The 10,865-nt window shown below is 35.9% G+C and overlaps 1 protein-coding gene across 2 annotated transcripts in view; it reads left to right on the top strand.

The window, feature by feature from the left end:
- Window positions 1–402: 402 nt before the first annotated feature.
- The window catches only part of RBL1 (RB transcriptional corepressor like 1), a 59,810-nt gene continuing 49,347 nt past the window's right edge, over window positions 403–10,865 (top strand). For both annotated transcript variants that reach the window (XM_051979325.1, XM_051979324.1), the window contains exons 1-3: window positions 403–621; window positions 4,255–4,388; window positions 9,876–10,076. In XM_051979325.1, coding sequence (XP_051835285.1) covers window positions 466–621; window positions 4,255–4,388; window positions 9,876–10,076 — 491 coding nt within the window. In that variant the 5' untranslated portion in view covers window positions 403–465. The remainder of the gene's footprint in view (window positions 622–4,254; window positions 4,389–9,875; window positions 10,077–10,865) is intronic.

The raw sequence follows: 10,865 nt of genomic DNA, 5'->3' as shown, positions 1-10,865 counted from the left end.
GTACCAGATTACCGAATTTAGCTCCGCCGGGACATGTTCCGCCCTCCGGCTCCCCGCGCACCCTCCTCCCCCCCCATCTCATCCCATCTCGTTCCGTCCCATTCCCGGCCACTATAGGATGCGGACTACAATTCCCAGCAATCCTCGAGGTACATAAGTTCAGGACAGACTTTTGAACTTTTCGGACAGACTATTCTGACTCCAGGACCGAAACTCTTTTCCCTGCCGCCTAAGTAGGAGGCAGGGGAAGTGGGGAGTCCAGGAGCTGGGGTAGCTCCAGAGAAAAGGGACTCGAAAGGGAGAACAGCTCCGCTGCTCCTCAAGACCCCGCCCCTTTCCGGGACAGAGTTTTCGCGCGCTTTGGCGCGGAGGATTGTGGGGGAGCCGTGGCCCCGGTGAGCCCGAGGTAGACGCGGGAGGCGTAGGCGCTGAGCGCCTGCAGCCGAAGCTCGGGCCCGGGGCAAAATGTTTCAAGATGAGCTTCGTGGCCTGGGGGCGGCCGAGGTTGGGGCCGCCCGGGAGGCACTTCAGGCCCTTTGTCAGGAACTGAACCTAGACGAGGACAGTGCAGCCGAAGCCCTGGGCGACTTCATGGCCATTCGCAGCACCTACAGCCTGGAGGTGAGAGTCAGGGCGCTGAGACCAGGGTTGGGGCCGCGTCCGCCTCCCCTCCCCCACGCTGTCCTGAGCCCCACGGGCCCTTGTTGACAGCTTCTGATCCGACTGGAAAGATTGGGGCTAGAGTCGAAATCCACCGCTGTCATCGCCACTGGGGTTACCGATCTGCCGGGGGTCCCTCCTTCCGTTTGACAGCCCTTTAAATTCTGGAGTCCCCGCGTCGGGGCCCGCCCAGGACCCGTCTTCTTTTCTCCTCTGTGCTGTCAGCTCCTCCTCCTGATTGTTCCTCGCCCACGACCCCCTACTTCACCACTACTAACTGTATTCCTTCTGTAAACCTTATCTCTACCTAGCTCCATCCCCTTCCTTCTAGAATCGGCTAAAGCCCCCTTGCTGCGAGAAACCTTTCCTAGGCTTCCCTTTTAAACCACCCTCACTTTATTCCCATTTCTGTCTTTTTTGTACAAGATTGTTTGCTTGTTGCCTCCTCGCCCCCAAGTTAGACTGTTGGCTCCTTGAGAACCGGAGTTGGGTTTTGGGCTTTGTTTTTTGTCTTTATTTCTTCCGCGGTTAGCGCAGTGCCTAGCACACAGTAGGTACTTAATATTAATAGCCTCAGTAGACACATGTTCCTATAAAGATCCTTCAAGTTTTATGTGAACATAGATTTAGAGCTGGAAAGGTCCTTCAAGACCATCTAGTCCTCTTCATTTGTACTGATATACTTGGCCCTGGGAGACACAGCTAGTGAGTGTCACAGAGCTGGGATTCAAAGGTTTTCCTGACTTTGAAGTCTAGTGCTCTATCTGCTAAGCCAGATAGCTCTTTTTTCCTAGGACATAATAATCCCCAGTATTCCAAAGGTAATAGGACTAGACTAGAATACCTCTCTCATTCAGAGTAGTGTCTTTACAACTTAAAATGGCATTAGTGTTCTTGATTGCCATATACTGCAAAATGAGAGATTTGGCCAAATGACTTGAGATTCCTTTTGGCTCTGAATTTCCATGATTTTATGAAAGACATATAAGGAGCTGGTGAATACCCTTCTTTGTAAAAACTGAGAGTGTGTTCTTGCAAACTGTTTATTTGTTGTGGACTTTTCAAGTCTTGTGGTCTTTCCTTATTAAATACTGCTTGTGGGTGATGCTGCACATACTATTTCCATTCAGTGCTGACTGACCAAAGAGAAATTTTAGTTAAATACACACATACTCACGCGTGTATTTCAGCAAAGTATATTTAATTCAGAAAAAAAAAACCCATGCTATACAGATGAACATTTGTAAGATATTATACGGAGAATGTTCTATTTTGGTGTTCTCTATTTAACTTAGAGAACAGTGCTGACTACTGGATAATTTCTTGATATAGCTTCTACTCACTGCTATAATGAGTCAGTAGGTGCTCTAAGCACAAGCCAAGAATTTAAGGGAGCTGTAAGTTTTTTGACTCTATTAATACTGACCGAAAGAATGTCAGAAATAATTTCTCTGACAACTAAGTACTTTGAATTCAAATTGCCTGACATTCTCTTGTAGAGGATTAGAACAAATGCTTGGATTGGAAAGGAATCCAAGCCACATGCCCTGAAAAAAGCATTGAGCATGTAGCGAATTACTTTATAGAATAAGGTTGTTTCATTTTTATAGATTCCCCATTCTTTGTATCCTTGAAATTTCCCAGACAGCTCCTACTTTCTCCCATATGTAGTTAGGGAACAAAGATTTAAGTGGCTTTGTGCCAGGCACAATGGTAAATGCTTTTTTACAAATATTATCCCATTTGAACCTCACAGTCCTATGATGTAGATTCTGCTCTTATCCCTATTTTATGTATGAAGAAACTAAGGCAGATATCTACCCAGAGTCCCACTAGTAAGAGTCTGAGGAACTTTGAAATCAGGTCTTCCTGACTCCAGGTCCAGCACTCTATCCATTGTGTCACTTGACTTTTCACGCTCCCATTCTGTTGGAATGGACCTGTCCAGGTATCTTATGTCTGTATGTCATGCACAACTTGGAGAGGATGTGAATGGTTGCTAGCAGTAGGGCACTTGTGAAACTGAAATTGTGTTGTTGTTTGGTATGTTTGAGGAACAATAAGAATATATATTATGATGAGTGTTTCCAAAAAGTTATATGATTAAATTATGTCTTGGAAAATTATTTTCATGTACTTTAATCAATCAATGAACATATATTTATTAAGTACCTTTTGTGAAGTCATCAGAAGCCAAGTGACTCAGGTGTCTAATTATGAGCCACATAAACTTTTCCCACCTTTTCCCTGAAACACTGGAATAATTCTTTTGCCAAACAGAAAAAAAAAAACAAAAAAACAAGAGATCTACATCTGTGGATCCTGGCTTTTCTAGTTCTCATCTGTATCTGCATTTGTCATATTTTCCCCAGAGTATGTGTTGGGAAAAGGAGGAAAGTGGGGGAAAAAAAGTTACCCAGAGTCCCCACCCAGTCTGTCATCACTAGATTTTCTAGGTAAAGGTATCATTAAGGGGATACAGTTTTGTTGTTGTTGTTGTTGTTGTTTTTTAAGTTAAATTTTATTTTCACAATTTAAGGGAAGCAAACAACTTGTAATTTGCAACTTATGTTCTTTGAGTAAATATAATTCATTAAAATTTTGATTGTTTATACAAAACTTTTTAAATTTGATGTAATTACAATATCTATTTTACTTCCTGTGAATCTCTTTATCTCGTTTAGTTATAAAGTCTTCCTTATGCACAGATTTGACAGGTAATTTTTTTCCATACTCCCCTAATTTGCTTATGATATAATTTTTCATGTCTAATTCATATATCCATTTTGAGTTTATCTTGGTATATAGTGGGAGATATTGGACTATGCCTAGTTAATGACAAACTGCTTTTTTCCAGCAGTTTTTGTCAACTACTGCGTTTTTGCCACAAAGCTTGGATTTTTGATTTTAGTAACACTAGATTACTGTGGTTATTAATTAGTATATATTATATACCTAATCTATTCTTTGATTAATCCTTCTATTTCTTATCAGGATGAGAGTCTTTTGAAAATTATGCTTAAATAGTTTGAAATCTAGTTCTTCCTTGCCACTTTCCTTCATTTTTTTTTCCATTGATTTCTTCAAGGGGGATTTTTGATCTTTTGTTCTTCAAGAATTATTTTGTATTATTTTTTTCTAGTTCTGAAAAAGAGTTTTCTGGTTGGCTTTGGTTACCCATGAGCAATTAGTATTTCTCTAGTTATTTAGATCTGTCTTTAATTATATGAAGTGTTTTCTAATTGTGTTATTATAGTTACTAGATTTGTATTGGCATGTGGACTCCCCAAGTATTTTATATTATTTGCAGTTTTTTCCTATCTTTTCTTATGGTTTATGTGGGTTGATATGCTTAATTTTTATAAAACCATAGAACGATGCTTTTGAAAATAGCATATCTGGGGCACCTAGATGGCATAGTGGATAGATTCCTGCCCCTAAAGTCAGTTCAAATGTATCCTCAGACACTTAATACTTCCTAGCTATGTGTGACCCTGGGCAAGTCATTTAACCCCAAATACCTCAATAAAACAAAAGAAAGAAAATAGCATAGCTACAAAAATATCTATTTTACTGTTTGTTTCTTGCTTACAGGGAGAAGTTGTACATTGGTTGGCATGTGCATTATATGTTGCTTGTCGGAAAAGTGTTATTCCTACGGTTGGAAAGGGCATCATGGAAGGAAATTGTGTGTCACTGACCAGAATACTCCGGTCAGCCAAATTGAGGTAAAACATTTTCCTCTATTTTTTCATTTTGAAAAAAAGTATTAATCTTACAATTGAGTTTTCATTATCTTTAAACTACTTGGTTGTAATCAAGACATGCTAACTGTGTTTCTCCTTCAAAATCTAGATTTTCTGCATTATTTTGCCAGTGTTCACATTTTTTCCTACTATCCTCAAATTCCTGATCCCACTTAGCCTACAGCCCAGTAGCCTAAGATTTTCCTAGCCTTAATGAGCTTCAGCTTTGATCCCATTTCTTCCTGTCTTTTCTAGGATCTTGCTTAATCAATCCTTCTCTTTCTTTTGCTTTTAACTTTATTCCTTCTTTTTTAACTATAAGCACGTTTAGGTCTTACCAGTCCCCCACCCAAACATCTTTTAACTCTTTGATCTTTATCATACTTTTTCCTCTTTTTCCCTGCTAACTGGGGGAGGGGAGTGTGTGTGTGTGAAATATTTTATAGCTGCTGGATTTTCTTACCACCTGCTCTCCAACCAATCCTCACCTTTAAATCAGCTCTCAAAGATTATCAGTAACCTCACATTTTTAAAAACTAATAGCCTTAATTCTAATAGACTTGGGATGGAAAATGGAGTCTGCATCCAGAGAGATAACTATGGAGACTGAATCTGAATCAAAGCATAATATTTTCATCTTTTTTCGCTTTTTTTTTTTTTTTTTTTTTCTTTCTCATGGTTTTTGCCCTTATGGTCTGATTTTCCTTGTACAGTATGACAAATATGGAAATATATTTAAAAGAATTGCACATTTAACTTATATCATATTGCTTGCTCTCTGGAGAGGGGAGGAAAGGGAAGGGAAGAGAGGTTATGTGATTTTCTCAGGGTCACATAGTATGCATGACAGTCATAATTTGAACTCAGATCCTTCTGAATACAAGTCCTGCATTGTATCCATTACTCCTTGCTACTTCATACATGGGCAACGCACAAATCTGTGTATCTGACTTTTAGTTCTATCCTGGCTCCCAGACCCAGATTTCCAACTGCTACCTGGGCATTTCCAAGCACTTTGTTGTTAACTCAAACATGTCCAAAATTACATTTACTATCCTTTCCCCGAGCTGATATATACTTTTGGACTTTGTTAATCACTCATGTAATCACAGGTTTGACTTTTTCTTTTTTCTTTCTTATATCCAAGTAGTTGCCTACTCCAGAAGCATCTCTTATATACAATATACAAATATGTATACTTATATATCATATATATACATACACACACAAATAATACTAGTCACATATAGTCTTCAACTTTCTTCCTACAGAGGGAAATTTACATCATATCTTTATCATTTATAGTAATGGAAAAAAGCGTTAGCACAAATAATTTTTAAAAATTGAACACATACTTTTAGGTACCTATTAAAAAAATGTATGAAATTCCTCTAACGGTGAAGATATTGTAATAAGAAAACATCTAGGCCTAGGGAAAGGCTCTGGTCTTCCATATCTATTCCCTCTACCACCACACTGTACAGGCCCTGATTTTCATCTGGCTAGGATGTTGCAATAGCTTGGCTCTCTTCCTTCCAATCCAATATACATACATATAGAACTGCTGGACTAATTTTCCTTATACCTAAATTTAGTATAACTCCTCCTCAAAAGCTTTTGATTTAATTCAACAAACATTATTAAGTAGATACTGAGTGCTAATTATCTGAGATAAAAAGACAAAAATGAACCCATTCCCTGTTCTCAAGTAGTTTGTTTCCTACCGGAAGATACAACATGTTCACAACTACAAAGTTAATTTGAAGAGCAAGAAAATATTAACAGCTGTATGATGGCTAGGGCATTGATGAGCTCAGGCTTGACAGAATAGAGCAATTGTCAGCTGAGATTAAAGAAGCAAAGGATTCTGGATATGAGACAGTACATTCTGGGAGGAGAAGGAGGATGACTTTTGTGAATGTAAAGAGGGGATTGATGGGGAGTGGGTGAGTTTGGGAATTGAATATCCATTAAGTCTGATTTGTAGAGGAAGTTGTATTGAATAAGGCTGAAAAGATAGGTTATGGATGACCTTATGGGCCAGGCTAAGAAGTTTTATATTTTATTATAAAGGTGATGTGGAGTCACTGATAGTTTTGAATACGGAAATGTAGTCAGCAATACAGTATAATATAGTTAGAAGTAATATAGTCAGATTTTAGATTATTCTGGTATCTGTGTGGAAGATGAATTGTACAGAAGATAATTTCCTTATTGCCATCTAAATAAAACCAAGACTTTTTAGCTTTCCATTTAAGACTTTCCATAATTTGTTGCTACTTAACAGTTTTTTTGTTTTGGGATCTTTTGGACCAAAGATATACCAAATTGATTTAGGGAGCTCCTAATGTACAGCTCCCACTACCATGGCAAGCTGGCACTGCTTTGCAATTTATAACCTTAGAAAATTTCCTGAGAATTAAATAACCTGTCCAGGACTCCACAACAAGTATGTGATAGAGGTAAGATTTTAAACTAAGCTGTCTGATCCTGTAGAGCCACTCCATCTTTCAAACCTTATCCCTACCATGTGTTATCTTCTGAGTACATCTCTCCCTTTTGTACTTTTAATCATACTGTTTTCTAGGACTGAAAATTCCCATCTCTTGTCTGTTGAAGTCCTACTTATGCTGCAATGCTCCATTCAAATCATCACCTTTACATGAAGCCTTTTCTGATTCCATTGCAACCAAATTATACGTGATTATTTCTTCTTTTATCTTCATTATATTGTTATTCTTGGCAGTTTATAAATGCTTGATGAATAAATGAACACATGGAATAATATTAAGAATATGACATAATAATAGAAGAATAGGACAGTTAAGATATGAGAAAGTGCTATATAGTTCTATTTATCCATTAGGAGGTTATCCAGAGGATTACTATTACCCAGTTATTGAGGATTAACAGAATCATTCTAACTTTATTTTTTATCCAATACCTTCCCATATGGCCTAGTTAAGCCTAAATTTGCTGTTAGATTCATGTGTGTTTATTTTCCTTGAATCTGGTGCATTGGGTGAGGAAAATACCACCATTTATTTGTACATATATAAATGGAATATTTTAATATTGTTTATTTTAAACTTTGTTTAAAAACTAAAGTTAAAAATTAAAAAAAAAAAAAAAAACAATATACCTAAAATCTATCCACAGTGAATGTCAGCTGGTTACTTTGTATGTACAAATTACTAACATTAAAAATCATTATTTTTTTCATTTGTATTCTAAGTTTTTTTTCCCCTTTAAGTTTGCAGGAGCTGTTTGAGAGAATCAATATGACTGAATGAGTTTTCTAACAATTTGCTTCTTTAATACCATGGGATATTCATTTTTGTACAGATGAAATCCCATTGCAGCAAATACCATTAAAAAGAAAGGTTTATATAAAAGAAATTATGAAATCTTAATTGATAATCAATTTGATGTTGCTGGTGGGAGCAGCCTACAAAAATTTTCCATAACACTCTTGTGTAATAAATTTTATCTTTATGTAACAGTCACTCTTTGGGGGAAAGTATCTATTTTGTAGTGGTTTTATAGTAGAGAATAACTTTTTCCACTCACAACCCCTTTTTGCCCTTTTTTTATGTCACTACATGTATATAGGTATATAAATATACAAATCAAAAATTTTTTGATAATAAATTATAATTTTGCGACCCCATATTCAGTTATGGGATCCTATATGGGAGCCACAGTTTAAGAGTAGAAAAGAAAAGCTAAGCTTTAGCTGAACTTTTCAGAGTTATTTTGTCCTGCTAGCAATGAAAAACAAATCAGGAAGGCAACAAGTAGTTACTAAGCATCTACTGTGAAGTTTGCAAAATACTTTACATACATTTTCTTTCTTTTTTTTCCTCCTGAGGCATTCAGGGTTAAGTGACTTATCCAATGACTATCCAGCAAGTATCTGAGACTATATTTGAATTCAGGTCCTCCTAACCCCAGGCCTGGTATTCATCCACTTTGCCATTTAACTACCCCTTATTTTATTTTCTGTGATCCTGCCTATCTCTTGTTTTGTCATAAACGTTCTCTCTCATCTGAAGGAATAATCCTTCTTTGTTCCTCTAATTTAAGATGGGACATTTTATATGTCATACGTATAATATACAATTATTACAGCAATTAGAACAATAAAAATTAAAAATTACTCCATGAGTTGAAAGGAATAATCTCAGTCCAGAAGAATTGATAAAGAAACATAGTATTATGTCATACATCCATTTGGAGCAAATATTGACATGTAGTTTGAAATTTTGGTCTAAATCTAATTTCGGTCATATTTATTTTCAACTTTCTTAGTAGCTTTTGTTAAATAATGAATTGTTTTCCCAGTAACTAAAAGAGGTCTCTTAAAACTGTCCTTCTCCCTAACTTTCCTTTCTCTGTTGAGGTCATTAGAATTCTTTCAATCTCTCAAGTTTGCAACCTTGGAGTCATTCTTGACTCTTTACTCCTCCCCTTCCCATATTTTATCCTAATAAGTTGCCAGATCTTGACAGTTCTACTTCTCCAGTGTTTCTCAAATTCAATCCCCTTTTCTCTACTCGTGATCACCCTGGTTTAGGTCTTATTACCTGTTTGCCTAGACTATTGTAATAGCTTCCTAACTGGTCATCACCCTACCTGAAATCTCTCCAGTCTCTAGACCATTTCAGTCCAGGAATAGAGTGATATTCCTAAATCACAGATCTGACCATGTCATTTTCCTACTCAAAAAAGCTCCAGTAGCTCCATATTGTAAAAAGATTAAAAAAAAAATCTCTCTTAAGCATTTAAAGGGTTTCACAGTCTGTCTCTAACTTTCTCTTCTAGGCTCATCCTGTTGTATTCTATAGTTTATCGAAACTGGCTTATTTCTTGCTCTTTTTACATTCCATTTCCTCTCCTGAGAATGCCTACATTATTATTTTTTTTAAGTTTACTTGGTGCCTTTTGTTTTTATATCATAGAAACATGTGACTATAACCTTGTCTATTCCTCAGTAATTCAATTTTCTCTTATAATAGTTAAGCAAAATCAACTAACCACTGAATGAATTTAAAAGTGCCATGTTCTTGTGTCTTTTCTAGCCCATTTCATAAATCCAGCTCTCATTTGACAAATATTTGAGCTCTGAATTGAGTTTTGAATGCAAAACATTGGCTAGGTGTTGTGGGTAATATACAAAATTTTAAAAATATAATCTCTGCCTTATCAGCATTTATACTAGAGTTGATAATATACATATATACAAAGTTAATTATAGAAGGAGCTATATCCAGAGAATATGTTTTAGCATATAAGGGAAACTATTCTAAAGCTTAGTTATGTAGCTGTATTTTTTTATAAGCAATAGTAGTCATGACTGAAAAGATTTCTTCTTTGAAAATTATTTTATCTTATTTTAAAAATTCATCATGTGGACTTATCAAAAAAAAAAACCAACTGATTTTGTTGCTTTTCTTTTTTCTTTCTAAGTTTAATTCAGTTTTTTAGTAAAATGAAGAAGTGGATAGACATGGCAAACCTGCCACAAGAATTTCGTGAGCGCATAGAAAGGCTGGAGAGAAACTTTGAGGTCTCAACTGTGATTTTCAAAAAATTTGAACCAATTTTTTTGGACATATTTAGAAATCCATATGAGGATCCACCAAAGTTGCCACGGAGTAGAAAACAGAGGTAAGATTCTTAATAAATGAAATAATATGTTACAAATGTTAAAGTATAATACTCTATTAGCTATTATTACTCTTTTTAAAAAATTATTTTTGTCTTTAATTTTTATGCTATATATTTTTCTCCTTATTTGCCTGCTCATCCCCATTGAACCCTTTTTTGTAACATAGGAACATGTAAGCAAGGCCGATGGATTCAGTCTCATAGCTAATATACTAAATTTCATCTCCATGGTCCTTTCTCTCTCTACTGAAAGGGAAATACTATCTTTATCAATTCTTCTGGACTGAGATTGTTCCTTTCAACTCATGGACTACTTTTTAATTTTTATTGTTCTTATTGCTATAATAATTGGATATTTTGTTCCTTTGGTTCTGTTTTTTTTTTTTTTTTTTCATTCAGTATCCTGAATGGTTTCACATATCTTCTTATAGTTCTCTGAATTGTTCTTACTCATCATTTCATAAAGATTGATAACATGTTATAGTCATGTAGACATTTTGAAATCCATAGGAGGATCCACCAAAATTGCTTTAACTATTCTTTGACTAATAAGTACCCATTTTGTTCCCAATTTTTTCTGCTACAAAAAATGTTATTATTAATTTAGTATTACATATAAGGACCTTTCTTTTTGTTCTTGACCACTCAATTCTGGTATATGCCCCACAGTTATAGATCAGTGGGTCAAAGTAAAAAACAATTAGGGATTTTTTTTTTTTTTAATACATAATTCCAAAATTGTTTCCCAGATTATTTAATTAATTCAGAATCCAATCAACAATGTATTAG

This window comes from Antechinus flavipes, chromosome 2 (assembly GCF_016432865.1).
Source record: "Antechinus flavipes isolate AdamAnt ecotype Samford, QLD, Australia chromosome 2, AdamAnt_v2, whole genome shotgun sequence".
In the NCBI taxonomy this organism is placed as follows: domain Eukaryota; kingdom Metazoa; phylum Chordata; class Mammalia; order Dasyuromorphia; family Dasyuridae; genus Antechinus; species Antechinus flavipes.
Note: the sequence above shows the minus strand (reverse complement) of the source record. Positions and strands in the feature narration are given on the sequence as shown.